This window comes from Nelusetta ayraudi, unplaced genomic scaffold (assembly GCF_046127955.1).
Source record: "Nelusetta ayraudi isolate G7.1 ecotype Tasmania unplaced genomic scaffold, CSIRO-AGI_Nayr_v1 ptg000005l, whole genome shotgun sequence".
Classification (NCBI taxonomy): domain Eukaryota; kingdom Metazoa; phylum Chordata; class Actinopteri; order Tetraodontiformes; family Monacanthidae; genus Nelusetta; species Nelusetta ayraudi.
In genome coordinates this window covers 3637246-3657629 of record NW_027466055.1, presented here as the reverse complement: position 1 = coordinate 3657629, position 20384 = coordinate 3637246, and the positions used below count along the sequence as shown (strand labels likewise).

General features: G+C 42.3%; 2 protein-coding genes across 2 annotated transcripts in view; both read right to left on the bottom strand.

The window, feature by feature from the left end:
* smyd3 (SET and MYND domain containing 3) overlaps positions 1–3292 on the bottom strand; it is a 51321-nt gene extending 48029 nt beyond the window's left edge. The window contains exon 1 of the mRNA XM_076050176.1: positions 3074–3292. Within this exon, the coding sequence (XP_075906291.1) occupies positions 3074–3234 (161 nt within the window). The 5' untranslated portion in view covers positions 3235–3292. The remainder of the gene's footprint in view (positions 1–3073) is intronic.
* An 860-nt stretch (positions 3293–4152) lies between these two features.
* cnsta (consortin, connexin sorting protein a) lies at positions 4153–19908 on the bottom strand. Its single transcript, XM_076050031.1, has 13 exons — positions 19717–19908; positions 16870–16958; positions 16254–16643; positions 15376–16013; positions 13638–13668; positions 12556–12642; positions 11485–11566; positions 10827–10848; positions 10667–10733; positions 9517–10064; positions 8575–8775; positions 7695–7848; positions 4153–7187 (listed from the first exon to the last, which is right to left on the bottom strand). Exons 2-13 carry the CDS (start codon positions 16880–16882, stop codon positions 6979–6981), a joined length of 2442 nt encoding a protein of 813 aa, XP_075906146.1. The 5' UTR covers positions 16883–16958; positions 19717–19908; the 3' UTR covers positions 4153–6978.
* Between the last annotated feature and the right edge of the window lie 476 nt (positions 19909–20384).

Below are 20384 nucleotides of genomic sequence, written 5' to 3'. Positions count from 1 at the left end.
GGTCTTTTTGTGCAAGGCCTTGTGTTCTACAACCAGTTTTGTGACACAAACACATCCCTCCGGTCTGACAGTCAGTCATCACGGATCAATAAGAAAAGCCACTGTAGCGCCCACTCAGTCCAAAAGATAATTAGATCATTCATTTCAGTTAATATTCTGTACAGAATTAATTCATTTTATTATTTATTATTTGTATTTTTCATATGCTGCTAAAAGAGAGACATTTTAATGATAAAGTGGTCTACATATTACTTTTATCTTAACAAAACGTGGAATATTTTTTCTATTCTGCTGCTGCTGTGTGTACCTTGAGTGACCTCGAGCAAAAAGAAAATAATGGAATTCAGACAAGACACAAGCTCTTTCATTTATTATCGATCTTGTGTGAGAGGGTAGGTGTGTTTTTTGTTAGTTGTTTTTTTTTTTTAGATATTGAATTCATGTCATGCTCTGATGTCATGCTTTGTAGCCAGCAGTCCATACACTGTGTTTGTGCGTTTCAGAGAGCAGAAATAAAAGGCAAAAAAAGGTTAAAAGTAAATCTCTCGAGCCCTATGAACAACGTCGGCAACATCAGCAGTCATACTGGTAAGATTTCAAAAAAACTGCAATCACTTTGAAGGAGAAACACATTAAAATCAACTGATTTTTATCTTTTAAAAATATATTTATACAACAATAGCTGTAAAAAGAAAAAAAATAATACTGCTCGTCATGTCTCGAAAATATTTTGGAATCTTTTCTTCATATGTATTTTTCATTTGTTAATGTGCAAAAAGCCTTTTGTACACATTATATCAGCAGTAGTAAACATCACTAGTCAGCCAGAGGGGCAATAATGATATATTATTCTTTAGGATTCACTGATTTTTATACCAACACTTCCCTTATCAAGATTTGTCATATCAAAATGCACATTCAGATTATTCATCCCAGAAAACAGAATATTTGGCCTGCTGTTTACAACCTCTGGCAAAAATTGCTTCGGGATGCACAATGTGCTGAATATGCATGGAAGAAAGTTGAATAGCGCAGCAGTTCCAATTTGTTGAGGCACTTGCTTAAACAATACTCCAGCGTGGCCATTAACAATCCAAGGAGAGGGGCAGATAGAGAGTTGGGTGAGAGAAAGCAATTTTCTTTTCTCCCAACAGAATTTAAACACATTCACGCGAGACAGGAACCATTAGGAGCTGTAGCTAAAATGCAGACACGTGCGGCAGTGAAGGAAACAGGATTTTGTCACAACTTTCCAGTTTATTCAGCTCGTTAGAAGCTTCCAAATGGAAGAAGAGGTCTATTGGCAGAAAATGCATGCACATATGCATGTATAGTATGTGTATTAAGTTACACGATATTACTCCTTTAAATGGTTATAAACAGCCATTTCTTTTGGAATAAAATCTAATTGTAGGAAGGTGGTGATATCATGCCGGTCTCCAGCTGCCCAGAACATGGGTCTGCTCTGTGTTTAGTTTTCCCCTGAAGTAACAGCTGGTATAAGGAAGATGTGAGATCAAGTGGGACATGAAAACGCAGGATTTAATGATCTGGCCGGCCTTTCCCTGATAGAAAACGCAACAAGGGTGAAAATGTTCTCAGATCGATGCTGCTTTCTGCAGGACCGGCCATTCAGGCAGCATGTCTGATTGCAATTTCAAAGGCTGTACACGACTTAGAACAAAGGAGTTCACCGTTTCACTTGCGCTTATGCCACTTGATGCCTCTGAAGTTTACACACTACACCTTCAATACTCCAGAAAATACTGCAAGGGATCGTGAACACAGAATACAAGGTATCAGCTGCAGCGTATGCCTTGATGTTTGCATTCATATTTATTAGGGTTTGCACAGAAGGCACCCACACACACTTTAAAAGAAGTGAGGGCAGACATTAAATGCAGTTGCCCAAAGATGTGATGGCCCATTATTCATCTCATGTGGCTGTCAAACCTGAATACGTCTACAGGTTTAGGCTCTCCCTGCAGTCAGCTGCTGTAACTGCTCTCATCAATCACCCCACAACTGCTACTGAGGCTCATATACATACTGTACTGTACATAACACACAGCCATTTACCCTCCATTCACCTTGCAGCGCCCGCACCAGAAGAGCAGCACACACTCCACCACCACTGGCTCGTCTCTCTGATTAGCATTCTCATTAAATCTACATACATCTGTCTAGCCTAATGAAGTGGGCTTGGCTGCAGTAGAAAAACCACAGCAGTGCACACATCAAGCAGCCAGCTGGACAAACATCACAAAGCAAATGAGATGAAATGATGGACAAATCGATTGTGCACACTGTGAATTTCTGCAACCTTAACAATGTCTTCAAAGATCTTCAAAGATGAAATCCAAACGATTAAGAAATGATGACTACAGACAACAGGAGATCTGTATGATTATAGAGAAAAAATACAAAATACAAAATACACAAAATGCCCAAAATGAGGCAATTTGCATGTTCCCAAGATTACTAGCCTGAAAGTGCAAGGCAATTAATCATAAAAATAAAAAAAAATATTTGGAATGCTAAAGAAAAAAAATTGTGTGCCACAAACATATTAAAATAAACCAATATGCCAGTAGCGTTTTCATGGCTTTGTCACATACGCGCTCATACGCCACACACAGAATTTGAACCCGATTCTGCGTATTTGCCGCCGTCCCACGAGACTAGAGCATAGGTGTCAAACTTTGACCCTCGGTCCAAATTTGGCCCGCAGTGTAATTATATTTGGCCCGTGAGGCAATACAAACCCGCCTCCAGAGCTTCCCCGCCAGTATTATACAGCGCACACGCCGCTTTGTCCAAGTTTTAAACGTTGGCCCCACGGTTTTAGTTTGACACCTCAAGGCACTTAGAGCGACACTGCCACCTAGCGACAAATGGATGGCGTTACGAGGCGTCTAAATCCTAAATATTTAGTATAAGTAATAACCAGCAGCACCATCAGGGGACCACGAAAGCTCTCAAGACTCGTTCTCTCACATATCATTGTGCGCTAAAAGAGTGGCAGTGCACACAGTGTAAAAAAAAAAGAAGAGGTGGATTAGATTAGTCTGACCGTGTGAAGCAGTGGTGGCAGACTTCTCTAGCCCGCCTTCCGGACACGCAGCTCGCCAGTGGCTCGGCGCTCAGCAGCAGTTCTCCCCGCCGGATGCTGGCCGTCGCCCGCAGCCCGTTGCCCTTCCCCGGGCTCGTAAAGCGCTCCAGCTTGGGCGCCATCGCTGCACAGGTCTGCCTGCACGTGAAGCCAACACTGTTTACATCCGCAAAAGGCGCGCCATGCGTCATGACGTCACGACACGTACACACATCATTGGACGGTTTGCTCTCCCCTGCGGCGTCAATACGAGTCGTAATAATTATTATGAGTTTAAGATTGCAAAGTGGGTCAGTTATTATTATTTTTCGGGACTGAGCCACAGCGAAGGCCTGCTCTCATTATTATTATTATTAGTAGTAGTAGTAGTAGTAGTAGTAGTAGTAGTAGTGATAATATTTAATATACATATTATGTAGTAGTAGTAGTATGTATGTATGTATCTGAACATCATAAACATTTTTATCCTGTAATTAGTTTTTCAATGTCAATGTTTCAATGCAGTTTTTTTTTTCCAATGCATTATTTTATGATAATGTCCGTGTCTTACATCACTGTGACAGATGTTAAATAGTGTTAATTTTCAAATGGCAGTAGTATAAAGTACCATCCGTGCCATTTATCTACACACTACCAATCAGACGTTTGGAAACACCTTCTCATAGGAAGATTTACGTAATTATGCAGCAAATAAGAATATGTTAAATAACTCTGAATATGCTTTTTATGAAAGGTGGCTATTAAGAATTTAAATATAAAACGTGTTTGAGTTATTTCTCACTTTTATTGTGTACTACATAATTCCATGTGTGTTCATACGTAGCCTTGATGCCTACAGTGAGAAACTACAATGTCAATAGTCATGTCAGAATGAAAGAAAAGACATTAAATTCATTGGGTGTGTCCATACTTTTGACTGGTGGTGTATTTTATTATACTATAATATAACTATCTGAGCAGAACAAAGCAGAGGTTGGAGGTTGTAACAGGATATACAAAAACCCTTATTTAGGGACGTGGGAGGAATCAAGAAGACTTCGTTTTCAAACACATCTGTATTTAATTTAATATTAATCCATGTCAGAACCTTTTTTAACATAACTGTTGGATGCAAAAATCAGTTGATCAGTTGAACAATGTCAGACTACAAGTGGCAGAGAAATGAAAAGTGAACATGAGACATGTTATAATACAATCCTCAGCTGGCTGTATGGATTATATCATATGTTTATATTGCAAGTGAGTTGCTACTATTGGCTAGTTTTTGAAACGGAAATAATAGGTGCTAGTGGGGAACGAGCAAGAGTTCCTCACAGAAATGCATCATCTAACTGACTGAAGACACGGGTTTAATTTCAAACAAATATAAACACGATTCCTTTAGAAGACTGGCAGACAATAGAATATGGATGCTGCACATGGAAATGTTCCGTATGATCATTGCAAAACTAGTTCACAATTTATTTATTTTTATCAGAATAGCCCTTTAATGCCTTATTCTGTTGATCGAGTTGCCTTCATTTTTGCGCTGATGGACTACACTGATGTCGTCTAAATGATGGGTGCTTTAAAATTTTAAAGCTTTTCACATGATCAAACCATCACGTAGTACTTAAACTTATGTTAAATCTGTTTAGGCCAAATGAGAACATGTCATATAAATTTATCACAGCAATCTGTTTCGTGTAACAAAAATTGTTGAAATTACCCAATTTTGACAAAACAACGGAGTAAAATATAGGCAAAGAAAACAAAGACCAGATACTGTTTTTCTTCCTCTGCTACAAACACCATCCGTTAATAATAAATTAGTTAAATTGATTAAATAAAAAGTCTTCTGAGTTTATAGTCATCTGATCCAGCCAGACAACATGTGCAATAAAAAAAAAAATCAATCCAGAATTCCTCATGTCCAAGAAAAAAAACAGAAAAAAAAACAACTCTTCACTTCTTAAATGTGAGGAAGATATTTGTTGTATCTCAAAAAGCTTTGAGAGTTTGGGTAAGACTGTTGTTTTGTAAGGTAAGAGCTTTTAAGACCTTAATGATGTGTTTTTCAAGGACATTTTATGGCATCCACTTCTACAGCCAACTCCAGGCAAGGAATTTGCTGACAGAAAGAAAACCAACATGTACAAAATTACAGAAAAATATAAATGCCTAACAAGGAAAACAGTAAGAAAAAAGACAAACAGTTTAACATGGTAAAGCACTATTGTGAGAAATGCAATGAGTTCCATTGACAAAAATGTCAGCGGAAAGTAATATATATTAAAAAATGAAGAAAATCAACATCCCATAGTGTCTGTTATCTGGATTCCAGCATACAAAAACACAGGCAGGCAGAGCTGGACTGATAAACGTTCTCCAATGACCCTGTGAACATCGAGGTCTGCATTAATAAATGTACGCAGTTCTTTTAATTTCTTTTTTATCTTTATCCTTCCCATTTAAAAACCGTCCACATCAGGTCAGGGCCACTTGTGTGTAGTTTCATTCTATTACGTATAACTAAAATTTGCAGGCAAGTATTTTTCATATAAAAGTTTTCACTTTCTTTCTTTCCTTTTTACACAAATAAATGACAAATGAAAAGCCTACGATAAGCTTGAAAATACACAGCAATGCCAGAAAAAACAAACATTAAGAAATATTGCAATCTTAAAAAAAAGAAAGAAAAAAAAACAGACATTTGTGCAATATGTTAAACATTCTTCTTATCATACATACAGAGGTGCGCTGTGTTCATGTTGCATATGTTAAAACGAAACTCAATCTTGTCAATCTTGCTGAAAGTCACAATCAGACAGTTTGGACTGTAGTTCCCAAGTGGCAGCCAAGTCTGAACACTTCCCCTACTGTTGGTAGTCGTATAAAAAAGGGCAGTGGCAGGACTCCTATAGGGGAGGGGCACACAGCGTTTCAAAGCTGATGTTGAGTTATGCTTTAACCTACTCAACGCAAATGCAGCACGTACCGAAGCGTAAGTCAGGAAACGGTGCATTTTCCCCTACGGGACATTCTGAACATGCCCATTATCCCTTAGCAGCTAAATATTCATAAATACCATAATTAACCTTTAAAAATGTTTTACATATCAATGTCTACAGATGAAACAAAGACGAAAAAAAATAACATTCAATTAAGGTTTAAGACATAATGCTTCATTCTGTGGAGCACAGAATAGTCACATGTTAAAATATTTTTGCCATTTAAAAACAAAAAGTCAACAACAAAAGCTACACCAGTGGTTTCAGCATTTGATAAAATGCCCATTGAGTTTGCTTGTTGTGCAGCATGTGCGCAGAGAGCACCCCTGTGCAGCCCAGTTAACAAACGGCCCATCATACATTTAAAAAGTAGACTTCTGAGAGGGCTGTTTGCACGTCCTTCTTATTTATAGCTCCGCCAAGTCAAGTCTTATAAACTGGACTCAGCAAAAGTTTGTGTCATAATATGCTGTGCACCCTGGCTGACAGTGAGTGGATGTCCGACCAGCTGAAATCAAACCTGACAGTTTGCAACCAGAAGGTGCGGTACAGTGTTTCCTCTTGTGTAACCAGGGTCCACTGCTCCGTTTTCCACGTAGAAAGTAACTGAACCCAACCTCTCCTCGCCTCAGATCTTCCTGGGATTGGGTTCAAGGATTATATGAATCAAGCCGGCTATAAAAGACATCTGATGGTATCAAATGACCAATTTGGCAGCATAATAGCCATTTGCTTCGCGCGGGGAAAAGCGGCCTCTGGCCGTAGCCGTCGGCCGTTTACCTGGGATGACATGTTTCCAGGAAGTGGCTGTGGCTGCAGGAGCCCTGCAGGAGCCCTGAGGCCAGTTCCTCCAGCGTGCAGACAGAGTGCAGGCTGCTACGAGCCAGCAGAGAACCAGTGCTGGATGTGAGATATCCCACGCTGGATCTGCCCCATGTAGAAGTCCGCATTTCTGGAAAAGTCCCGGCAAACCGAAGAGTGCGCGTCTCCCAGGGCGCAGTAAAGGGCGGTGCCACCCAAACTGATCACCACGGTAACGAGGCAAAGCAGAAAGAGGAGGAGGCAGGAGTCTCCGCCGCCCACCTCTGCATGGACACAAAGATACAGGAAGGGAGTCAGACTCATCCCCCCTTTGATTACACTGTCATCTTCTAAAGCATAGGTGTCAAACTACTGGCTGACTACTTTAACAGACTATAAGTATTGTTTTCTAGATGCAGTTTTGTCCTGCTACTCCACGGCATGGGCTTGGATGGTAGCACGTTCATTTAAGGATATTATTACTTAATGGGTTTATTGTTGTTGTTATATTTTTTTCTTTATTATTAGCTTGTGAAAAAAGGTTACTGTTGAAATTTAAATCAGAAGGCTGCAAATAAAAAAAAAGAGGCATGCGTTTTTTATTTACATTTTATTTATTTCGATGTGTTTTTTTTTTTTGTTTTTTTTTGATTTTGCATGTGTGCAATATTAAGTAATTCATTATATAGTATTGAGCTTTGCTTGTTCCATATTCAGATTCAGGGTTCCCTGCAGTAAAAAAAAATGCATCATTTCGATGAATGAAAAGGGTAAAAGAAAGACACACTGACCGTGCTCATAGCCGTCATCAGGGACTTTGAAGCGGACGCGTCTCTTTAGGGGGATTTTGGTGGCTGGAGGCTCAGAGCTGGCAACCACGCTAGCGTCATCCACGCTAACGCCTCGCTTCTTCAATATGGAGACCAAACCAGAAGCAGGAGACATCTGAGAAGAAAAGAACTCGCGCATTGAACGTTGTAAAACAGGGGGAAAAAACATGACTTGATTTAATTGACATAGAGCCGCTTTCACCGGCCCTGCCCACTAGGTGTCAGAAGATCACAGCAGCAAGCATAATTTCCTAATACACTGTCACACTGATGGATCAGTGTGACATTGTGTACTGACACCACAAGATGGAATGCCTGCTACATCAAGTACTGGTCTGATAATCAAGTTGTTTGACTGCTTGATACACAAAGGACACGCAAGACAAGTTTTGACTGCCAGGAAGAGCCGAATAATAAATGTCAAATTAAATGTCAAAGTGAAAAAGAGAAAGTCTTCCAACTGTAAAATACGATCAGAATCATAGAAAGGAAAAAAGTATTCAGAGCTTTTCTAGCGGCTAGTTGTTGTTGTTGTTGTTACGTCTTAAGCCTTTCAAATATGCAGGCTACAAAAGAGTCTGCTTCCAGATCTCTCAAGAGTTTCTTCAAGGAAGTGACTGTCATCAGGCCCTGCAGATTGAGACGGCTCTGGAGAAGATTCCAGGATGAGGGAGCCCGATACACGAAAGCCTATTTATGTCTCCCTCATCCTCTTTGTGTCGTTGCAAGCGCATTAGCAAATACACAATAACAAAACAACATCAAAAGCAACAAAACAGGACCGAGTCTCCGGTCTGCCGGGAGCTTCTTCCAGAAGACGACGACATGACGCTGCACGTACCTCCTCCACAGTGATGAGTTTAGCCATGTCATCCAGTGATGTAGCCTCCAGTGACGTAGCTTGTTCTACTTCATATTGCTCTTCTTCCTCCTCCTCCTCCTCTTCCTCCTCTTCCTCCTCCTCCTCGTCTTCCTCGTCCCCTGCCTCTTCCTCCCCCTGAGGAAGGTGAGCCTCCTGGCACAACAAGCTGTCAGGATTCTCCTGCGATGTCAAAAGGGAAGAAGTTTAAAACAACAACAACAACAACAACAACTGGAACTCTGCCACATGAATGTCAAAAGCACTGAAAACCTGAACAAGTCCAGAAACGACTGTGAAAAAACAGGATACAAAAATACAAGTGATCTGTTCGACATTTCCAGGATTATCAAATTAAATGATATCATTTTACATTCAAATAAAACTCATAAAGAGCATCGCCTGCCACATGTAAGCGACCGAGCTGGTGATCCTGGTGTCAGCTCAACTGATGAATATTTCAAAAATATTATTGCCAGAATATTTTAACAATAAAACATACGGTTTGAAATACTGGGTGATTATATTTATTGTATTTATGGAGACATAATGATATTTTAGCTTTATATATACATATATATTTTAGTTATTTATTTATTATTGATAACCTGGCCCTAAGATGAGTAAAATTGTATCTATATTTTATATTTCTGATATCACATATTGAATCTAGCCTTAAAATGATAAATATGAAGGAGCCAGGGGTCTGGATAAACCTGTACCTCTTCCTACCCCCTTTCGAACATGAGAAACAAGATGTATTCATCTTGTACTGTTCTGTTGTCTGTTTATTTCTTTTGCTGTTTGCTTGTTTTTGTTTTTTTAATTTGAATGTTGTTGTGTTGTTAATTGTTGTTTACATGTTCAAAATAAGGATGAAGATTAATTCAGAGCTCTGTGGGGGAAATAGAGAAATTCAGATACCTGGGAATCCCCGTGTAGCTTCTCCTCAGCTGGAGCTTCCTGGAGCGGCTGTTGCTCCTTCACATCTGCTGCCCCGACCCGAGGCTCCACCGCTACAGAAGAGGAATCTTCTTCCTTTACCTTCTCCTCATCTTCATCTTCTCCCTCATCTTCCATCCCCAAGGCCGCCGCGGCTGTCTCCACCTCCCTGACACTTTGCTCTACTTCCTCATTCGCCGTCCTTCCCTGCGCTCGACCGTGGTCTCCTCCCTGCTGCTCTGCAGACTTGGACTGCTCCATTCTGCCACTTGCGGAGGGGTGCAGTTCATTACCCGTGGTGGAGGGGATGTGTCCTCCCCCTCCTTCTCCCCCCTGTGTGCAAGTCAGTTGAGAACCATGGAAACGGCTCCTCCCATCAGGCTCAGCGTCGAGGTGGTCCCTCTTCTTCTCCGAGGTGTCGGGGGAATCCAGCTTACCAGCAGAATCATGGGAGGAGAAGACTGAATGTTTGCTCTCAAGGTGGGAAAAGTCCTCCGCCGTCCTCTCTGTCCTTCCACTCAAGTGACGGTCTTAATGGGAAAAACATGGAAAATGTTTTTGCCGTCACTGCAATCATCATTAGTGCTTTACAGTCAGTGAGCTCATCACTAAGCATGTAAGGCTGTCATCGCTAATGCAACGAGACAACAAAGGACATGTGGAAAACTTTACAGTGATGTGCCTCCATGACTGTTTTTCTATATGCAAGTGCAGACAAATGCAAGCTGAGACAAACTAACCTAACTAGACTAATCTGCCTAACCAGCACGATGGCTCAACCATGGGGCTTCCCATCAGTGTATGCGTGACATACCATTTCAGGAGCACACACACACCTCTCTCGCATGAAAAGACACACATTCCTTCTGTTGCATGATGCATCACAGAGCTAAGGTTGTAGGTTTGGAGCAACACGACATGGTGACAACTCATTCCATGACAGTGACGGAAAACAGGACGGTCAGTATCTCTACCACTACACCAAAACAACCCAAACCAATGTTGGAAAGGGCCACCACAAGCAAGCTTTTGAATACTCAGCAGTGAGGGTTTGTAGTTTTTAAGTCATGGTGCCGCTGCAGGACTGATGCATTATTTTCATGTATCCCATTCATCACACACACTCACTCACCTGCTGTGCATGGAAGTCCTTCAACATGGTCTCCTGAAATCGACATCAGCAAGTCCAGAGATGCACACTGTGGACAGAGGTTAACAGTTAAACAATGCAATTCACAGCAAATTAACTCAGACTGCACGCTTTGATCCATGTGCAGATGGCAGTAACTCACCGACGCATGTTCCGCTCTGGGTCTGAAAACAAACAGAAACAGAGGGAGAAGGTGAAGGACCAAAGGTCTGTTCAAGGTTCAAGTAATGACAGAGCGAAAGACGCTCGGCACGCCTCCCATCTCCCATCTAATATTAGCCTTGACAATTTCACTGGCGCTGGCGTGCGTGCGTGCCTGCGTGTGTGTGTGTGTGTGTGTGTGTGTGTGTGTGTGTGTGTGTGTGTGTGTTCAGCAAAGTGAAACCCTAGCAGTGTGCTAGCTCAAATATCAAAAAGTGCAACAGCAGCAGCAAAGGACCACCTGTTAGATGACTGCGGAGGTACGTTCACGAATAAGACTTAACACCGAATGCACGGATGATAGAAATTACAAACATAGACCATGTTACAGGCATCATACGTCGGAAGCTCCCCTAATATACTGCAACCTGATTAATCAGTGACACTTAAATGGAATCGCATGTTTGCACACTCACTGCCAAACAGCAGTGCTCCACAGACAAGAGGCCCTGCATCACCTTACTATAGTACTGAAATCATCTTTTTTTTTTTGCAAAAACTTAAACAGAAGCATCAATGATGAGAAAACATGATATTCGATGAAGTTCGGCAATAAACAAAGTTATGGCAGCAGCGCACAAATGCACATGCAGACTAACCGACTGTGTGTCTGGCAGATGAGTTTCAGTGAGTCCAGATGTTTGGTTGCGAGGTCAGGGACGCTCCTCTTACACTGACTCTCTGGGAGATGGAGAGAGAGAGAGAGAGACACACACAGAGATTCACTTAAGCCATGAATAGAATTATCCTGATATTGCACAGAGTGCTCTGCCTCGTCAAGACTGCAGACACAAAGCTCTGCCCCTGAAATGCTCCCGCTGGGATTAGAAACTGTGTGAAAGACGGAACAAAAGCAGGTTGCGAGTGCAGCATCATTTGAGACACTGGCAGCATTAAGACAGGAAAGCTTTTATCCAGGTTCTGTCTTCTGAAATAGTTCCCGATGGAATCTGCATTACGTGATCAATGAAAACAACATTAAAAATGGATTACTAGGGGAGATCAGAGCTGCATGATGGTCAGGCGTCTGGTAGCAGCCGACATGAGTGCACGCTCAATCTAAATGAAACTATGTGATAATATGCGACAAAAAATAAAGTCTCAATAATATGTTCAACAGATTAAATATACAGACGACGGCTCACATCTTCAACAGATGTTATATTAGTATTCCATTCGAAACAAATTGTTAAATTGCTGTTCTTGTAATTCTTCCTTTGAAAGCACCACGTTCTAAATCCAGCTGCATTCATGTTTATCTCCTGTTGCTAACCCTAGGGAAAAAAAAGTTGACAGATGGACAGATTTTCACACATTAACTGAAAGCACACCACAACGTCCATCCTTGATTAAAATGCAAAGCCACAACCAGAAGCACGTTTTCTAGCTCGCACTAAATAAGTGCAAACGGCACATGAAAAAGGGCTTGAGGAGCCAGAGGTGTCTGTTTCTGCAGAGTGCACTGCATTGTTGCATCCGAAGTGTGAACACTTTTTTTTTTTGCACATATGCATACTGTATTTCATTCAGAGGCACAAGATTTGCAAAACACAACCGGTTTCTATTTAAATGTGAACCCTACCTCATAAATAAAACATTAGGTCTTACAAGCCACGACCTACTAGATACAGTGCAGTTATGTGTGAACATGTGATGAGTGAATGTATTACCCCACTGCTGCTGTAGTGCATTCAGGTTGTCCAACACTCTCTGGTGATAGAGCCTCTCTAACTGGATGCACCGCAGTGCTTGCTGGTCTGAACATTGCAGGTTAAGTAACAAGAACACAGTGACACAAACAGAGAACAGGAGGAAACAGGAAGGGAAGGAGAAAATGCTGCAGTCTCATGTTTATGGATATGGAAAGGATCCTTCTTTGTCACAGTTGACTGCCTCCCCTTCCTCTATGACTGACCCTCCACACATGCTTGACGACGCTAAGCTACTTTTTTACGCACAAACATCTTGGAAAATACATGAGGAGTCACATGTTCTCTTCTCGGGGATGCTCCCCTGCTTTAACTCTTCTTTTCAAACACTGGTCATTGATGGATTTTCCATTTGCACATAGATTTTGTTACTGCTTTAAGGCAATAGTCACTATCTGGTTATTGGATTAGGATTAGGTCTGTCAACAGTACGATTGCAGCAGCGAAGCCTCGAAAAAAAAAAAATGTTGTGGTTTGCGCAGCCTGCTCATGACTCTTTAAAGAGCTGGGATATTTTTTAATTTATTCATTTATCTTAAATCTCAAGCACAATTTTCTCAATTGCATAATTTTTGTGTGAGCACTTTTTTCTGTGTTAAAAAAGCACTTCACCAAAATGTATTTTTCTGAGGTTCCCTCTGCTCAAGGAAGAAACACTTGATCTTAAACGAGCAGCTCAAGATTAAAACTAAAGCTAATTGGTGTAAGTAAATCAAGGTCCTATTTGATTAAAAAAAAAAAAAACACATGTCCTTATGTCCTTGAGGTCTTAATTTTATCAAGTTGTCTTCCACTAAATATTTTTTAATGCCACAATCACTTTAAAAGCAGTATTTTTGAATTCCTTCAGATCCATGAGAGCAGCGTATCAAATCACAGAGCTTAATGGCGTACATATGGTGCAAAGTCAAAAGCATGAAAACATGCGTGCACAGGAGAGCAGCAAGGCCCATACATGGGTGTTTAGTGGGAAACACACTCAGCACAAATTAGAGGGCGCGCCACACAGCATCAGTGCACACAAGACTTGTCGATAAGGATACAGTCACCGTTTAGGACAAACGTCTCAGCTATCTGCAAAGAGACAGACAGAGAAATTTCAGTAAAGCACAAGATTATTCACACTTTCATTACCTCAGTCAGGTAAAACACAGCCTCGAAGAAATATTCCTCCTGCCGATTCCTGAACCTGACCCCAGACTCAGAGTACAGACAGAGAGACTGTATGAGGCTAGGAGGACGGTGGGGGACACCCTACTGTTGCACCGAGGCTGCCCAGGTCACGCATTAACTACTTGATCAACAATCATTAACTAAGACAGAACGTAACAAATCAATAAACAACTGCGAGGGAGAAAAAAAAATGGGTGAGAGTGAAAAACAAGCCAGGAAAACCAAGAGAACGTGGTGGACACTCTACCTCTCGTCAGCAAGTGTCGCTTTCATGCTGCTCAGCTGATCGCAGAACAAGAGACGAGTCTGTGTGTGTGTGTGTGTGTGTGTGTGTGTGTGTGTGTGTGTGTGTGTGTGTGTGTGCATGTGTGTCAGAAAGAGATGGAGAGACTGTGTGTTTGTGTGCATGTGTGTGTATGTGAATGAGCCGAGGGGAGGAGGGGAAAGCGAGCAGCGCTGAGAGCTCCTGCATTCGTAATGAACCGACGGGGGAAACGGCTGAAATCATTCTTTGTGAGATTTTTACTGTAACATCTCAGATACAAATTCAGGAGACTGGAGTACAGTTTAAGCTTGCCTTGTGTTCAACATATTATGGTCTGTGCGGTCCGTGTAACTAAACGTGACAATTATTGCAGAATTGTTTGCTGGTTTGAAGTTTAGTAACGTATGTGGATTTATGCTATGGCATGCACAATATTCCTACATGCAAGTTAACAATAAGGACACGTGTCCTGCTGTTACACAGTGCAATGCTTCACCTTTTCACTAATGCAGGCGGCAGTGCAGCAAGAAACAAACATCAGGGTGAAGGAAGCGAGGCTCTCCAGTGTATTTAGTGTTTGTAGAAGCTAAATACTTCACAGGCGTTCAAGTACTCATTTCCAATTCATACCAAGAGTAAATACATTTTGCACTGAAGTCTGCTTACCAAAGGTCAACCTGCATGTGGTTCTAAACAGTGCATTGAATCAATAGCTACAGGTTGTGTTTTGCATCTTAATGGACCCGACATTTGCTTTGATTGAGCTGCCAGGCTTGTGCAGTCGGAAGCCGTTTCTCTCCATGCACAGAATTTACTTCATAACCGACTGAACGTAACGGACCGTAAAGAAAATTAAGCACGTGTTACATCCACTCAAATCACACCTGTTTGGCTGCAGGTTTAACTTGGTTCAGGTGTGTCTTGTGGCGCTTAAATAAATCAAACTGACAAGAGAAATTCACACACCCTGGAACATACCTGTCCAGTCATGTGTGCTAGTAGAGAGAGACCTTTCCGTGAGTGCTACCTTACTGCCATGGTTGTGTTCATGTCTAATTTAGTGTTTGGGAACGTTGAAGCCTCCCATGCCTCTGGCTGCAAGTTGCCGTTCTAATTATTACGGTGAGTATGATATACTGTGATTTCATAATTAGTGTGTGAATATGTTTTTAAAGACACAAAGGCATTTGACAGATTGGAAGAAAAAAAAACAATTTGAGGTGTGAATGAGCTGCTGCAGACATGTAGCCCTGGGTATCTGTCACAACAGACTGAGTTGGATGGGTCTCATCCAAATATAGAATAATAAAGAAAAGGAATAGAAAAGAGGGCAGACGTGTTACCTGGTGAAGGTACTGAGGAAGGTGCGTGTCATCCCCTCTTTGCGCCAACTGCTGAAGAGACTCCAGCAGCCCAGGGCTTCCGACAGGCCCTGTGCCACCAGCAGAGGAAGAGGAACCAGTGGGCTCTGACGTGGAGGTATCGTGTTTACAGGTTGAGGTTGCTGGTCCTGCGAAGGAAGACGATTTGATCCCCGTAGACTCTGAAGCGAAGGTGTTGAGTCCGGTTGTTGCTGCACGGACATCGGTACAAGTAGTGGAAGAGGAGGACGATGTGGAGCAAGAGGTGGCCGCTAACGTCTCTGCAGCTGAGGTTGTTTGTCCTGCCTCTGATGAGGTAAAATGCTCTCCAGAGATGAAAGTCTGACAGTTTGCATTGTGTGGAGCGTCTGTGGGCCCAGGAGCACTGGGTGCGGCTCCGCTGAAGGTCGCCCCCGGGGACTGTTCCAGTGTGGTTGACCCTGGGTTTGAGGCAACTGACCTGGCGCTGGAAGTATTGGACTCCCCTTTGACATGACTTGGACTGAGTGCCTCCTGACTGGTTGTGCATGGCGCTTCTGGACTGACGCTTGGCAAAACAGGCAAAGTGGGCTCGGGACTGGTCCCAGGGCTGAAGGGATATGGAGTCTCCAACAAACTGCCTGCCCGGCAGAAGAAAGACAGGAGAGGTCAAATAACATATTCATATATACATATATATATGTATGTGTGTGCCTGTGTGTTTGTATATATATGTTTGTGTATAAATAAATAAATAAATATATAAATATATATTCATGTATGTTCAATAATTGCATGCATCCTCGAGGTAAATAAAAGCATTTAAAACGTTTTGAATATGTGCATATGCGAGAGTGAATTTCCTTGTGTTCAGTGCCTACCAGTTTCTGAATAGGAGGAATCAGTCATTGGGGTGTCAGGAGACTGACAGCGAATGAGAGCGCTTGATCCCTCCGAGACTTCTTCCTCCTCTTCCTCCATCATCACCTCATCGACGTCCTCGTCTTCTTCCGCCTCCCCGCCTCCACCTGCGTCCGCGGCTTTCCCTTCCACCTCCTCATTGCTGCCAAGAGAGGCTTTCTGAATGGACTCCCGTCCCTCTCCAGCCGCCTCTTGTGATAGAGAGACATTTTGAGCCTGTGTGAGACTTGTGTCGTTGAGGTTCTGAGACAGAGCAGCGAGAGTCTCGGAAGAGGGCAGGTTGTCACAGAGGTCGACCCCACCACGCAGCTGAACCTGAGACATCACGCTGCCGTCCTTCTCAAAGTGACCTGCAGAAAAAAAGAATACTTCAGTTTGAAGTACTTTGTAGAAGTTGAGCAAAGGGGTCATGTAGTTGTATTCATTTGTGCATAGTTTCTCATCAGTTGATTTTAAACAAGTTCTGTAGGCAGCTCCAGAAAAAAACAGCCATAAGTTTTATAATGTGAGATCATTATTGCTACAAGGGATATCTCTCCTCTCTCTTCCCCCGTCATTGCGAATTTAAACACTCACCACCATGATCCATCTGACAGCCCTCTCCCTAAGTTTGACCTTTCAGCCTGGAGGTCGGCCGCACCAATCAGACAAGCCCTTCTTCAAGCCTGAAGGCAAAAGGCAGACAAAACACAGGCTGAAAGGAAAGGACAGGAGCAAGCGAAAGGCAGATAACAACATACTTGACTTGGAAGAAAAACTAGTGTGAAAAAACAGATGATTAAAAACAAGTTCAGCCTCATTCCCAGACTATCAAACTAAAACCACGGTAGCTTATACAACATTTAAAAACAAGTCTGATAGTTATATTAAGCCTTAAAATAGAAATAAACGCATAGCATAAAAAAGCCATGATATATTGCGGGAGACTAATCAGAAGCCATTATGCAGAGTGGAGTGTTCTTCTTCTGTCAACTTCTGTCAACGTCAATATGCTACTGATCTGTAGTTGCACAAATAAATATAACTATAATAAGGAAGCAGGTGGATTTTGGTTAATCTTTTGATACAAAAATAGTTTTTCAAGACCATAGAAGGAATGTTTGTGAAGAGCAGAGGACTGGGAGTGAAGAAGAGAGAAGTGACACACGAGGACATTTACAAGTTGCTACTGTGGAAAGATTTGTGAGGAGGAGGAAATAGAAAATTACAATTCAAATGTTCAAATGAAAAAGCCCAATCATGGAAAATGTAACATTTAATGACATATTTCAGAAAACGCATTTATTAATCATACAATGCTATAATACCAACAAAGAAAACTACATAAAACTATAAAACCAGACAACACAGAAAAGTAAGGCTGCAGCTGTGGACAGCAGTCAGTCTACAAATTGACAATAACGTCATCATTCAGTTTGTAAGTCGGTGCACATCAAACATGCGTTGTGCAACAGCATGACTCTACATTTTGCGCTGAACTTTTATTTGTAGATGACTTAGCACCAAGCTCAGGACAAACACTGTCACGTGTGGACATTTGTTGGGTTGTTTTCTAACTTAATTCTGTCCAGTGCTCAAACTGCCAAAGGTAAGCATAAATATTTATTTATTTATTCAAGTAAGTATACATAAATAACTCCAAGTATATTGTTTAGAATCATCATGTTCTTATACAGCCCTTACTCTTCAAAAGTTCTGCTTAGCATTCAGATGGGAATGTAGTTATATCACTTACGTAACCTTTACAAGAAATAATCTGAGCTGATGCTTGTAAATGACTGAGCCTTTCACACCCAAACCAGTCGGTCACCACCTGCTACCACAACCTGTTATGCTGTAATAATTCCAACATGTTCCATGGAGGTGGGAGCTTTGTAGATTTCCATCACAGAAGATAAGCTGTCCTGGTTTCCTGCTGAACTCACAGACTCATTTTTCCAGTATCGTATTTAATGAGTATGTAAGAGTGCACCAACATTTAATAAGGACAATTTATTATGGGACAGTCACGTCAGACAGCTGTGGCTTCCTTAAGACTTGCCGTAAATACACGTGTTCACAGGTAAATACCACGGCAGAGGAGAATGAGAACAACTTGGCAATCAGACAGCAGGTCTCTTCATTCATGGGACATAATAACACCCTGCTGGACTTTGCATCAGCTAAAAGTATCCTCAAAAAAATCAACACAATGCCCAACAACAGGCATGGGCAAACTACAGCCTGAAGGCCATATGGGGCCCTTTAAGCTAAATATTATAATCATACTACTTAAGTAATAAAATAGCTGCATTTCATCCATTTTTTTTGTGTGTGTTTTCAGAGTCATTTCAATAATTATCAATCGACATGAAAGCACGTCTTTTCTACATCTCATGATAGATTTTCTCCTCCTATGAGGTGGCTCCCCAAAACACTCCATCCACCTGCTGCTGATCTGGCCCCTCTGTCACATTTTACCCAACCAGTCAAAAAGTTTGCCTGCCGCTACCCAACAACGTCACAATGGATGGGTGTTACAGGGACTTTGGGGGCACAAACACAACAACCTCCTGATGGAACCCACACGAGGCCCTGTCCGTGTCTACGTGTCTCCAGTGACGTGACGACTCTCCCCAGCAGAGCCAACTGTCCTTTCACCCGTCCATCCTCTCCTGATTGTCTAAGCTGCCCAACAGGGAGGGAAGCCAGAAGGGGAATAAATAATGCAAATGCCAAACGGCCCAATGCAAAGGTAGAGGTTTCAGTCGTCGGGTGAACGTCATCATCAGCACTGGACAATAAACACGAAGAACAAGTGACGTTGGAATGCGGAGCCTGAATGACGGCGGGCAGCGTGTCGACCCACTTGCATGTGGGGACGGTAGGTGACTCAAGTTACAAGGAAAACACACGGAGTGACGAGCGGGGGGGTGAATGTCATTGGGCACCACGGGTTTTCCTGGGTTGTGTCGGTGACCAATCAACCTTGTAAGTGGTGCGAGCAAAAAGGTGACATACATTTCATTTAATTTCATGAGGTCGCACTGTCGCTTATAGCTACTGTGCCAAAGGTGCAAGCAGGGGCTGAAAGCGAACCTTGACAGGTTTCCAAAGTGCCCTGCCGCCGGTGCGGAGCTAGCAGTGAATCACACAGCGTACAAAAAACACGACTAACGCCTATGTTTTTTTTTTTTGGCGAGAAAAAGAGTTTAACGTAAAGCGGGATAACGTGGCGTGAAGCGAGCTGCTGCTGCTGCTGCTGCTGCTGCTAGCTGCTGTTAGCTGTGTGAAGGTAACACATCTGGCCACAGCACCGCGGATTAAAAAGGGAACGCAAGCATTTGCAACGCTGAACTAAACACCGCGCCCTTCACAATAGCACTGTAGCTTTCGCCAACGAAGACACTCGAAAATTCTTCCGTGAGAGGAAGCGTAACTTACGTTTTTGAAGACTGAGCGAACGGTAAAGGCTCGAGCATCAGACACCTTCCTAGGGGATGTTATCGTACTGAGTGAGCGAGTGAGTGAGGGCGGTGTTACCGAGCTGACAGCGAGGAGTCGTTGCTGCCACCGCCCGGCCGCAGTCATCAGGCCTCTCCTGCCTGACACACAGGGAGGCTCGGAGAGACACCAGCGCCACCCTCTGGGTCGGCACTGCAACAGCAAAGGAACTGCTCACTGTGCCACTGCAACCAGTCAATAAAGTAACTTGATAAATTGCCTTTATTACAGGAGTGGGAAAACTACGGCCCCGGGGGGCCATAGGCGGCCAGTTAAACTTTCTAATCTGGCCCGCCGAAACATGAAGAAATTATATTAATAGCCAGTAAGTCATAAAATAGCAAGCTGTATTTAAGTGTTTTTAAGAGTCATTTTAATAGTTAAAAACCGTGCGGTTTAAAAAAAAAACAAAAAACTATTTTGTTGTAACGCTTTTGTTCATTTTCAATTGACATTGAAAGACGTTTTCCACATATCGCATGATATTTTTTTCTCCTGTGAGGTGGGTCACCAAAACACTATCTGCTCCTGCTCCGACCCCGCTGTCAAATGTACATACATAAACGGAGCAGGTATGCGAGACGAGAAAAGTTTGTAATAGCCGTGCA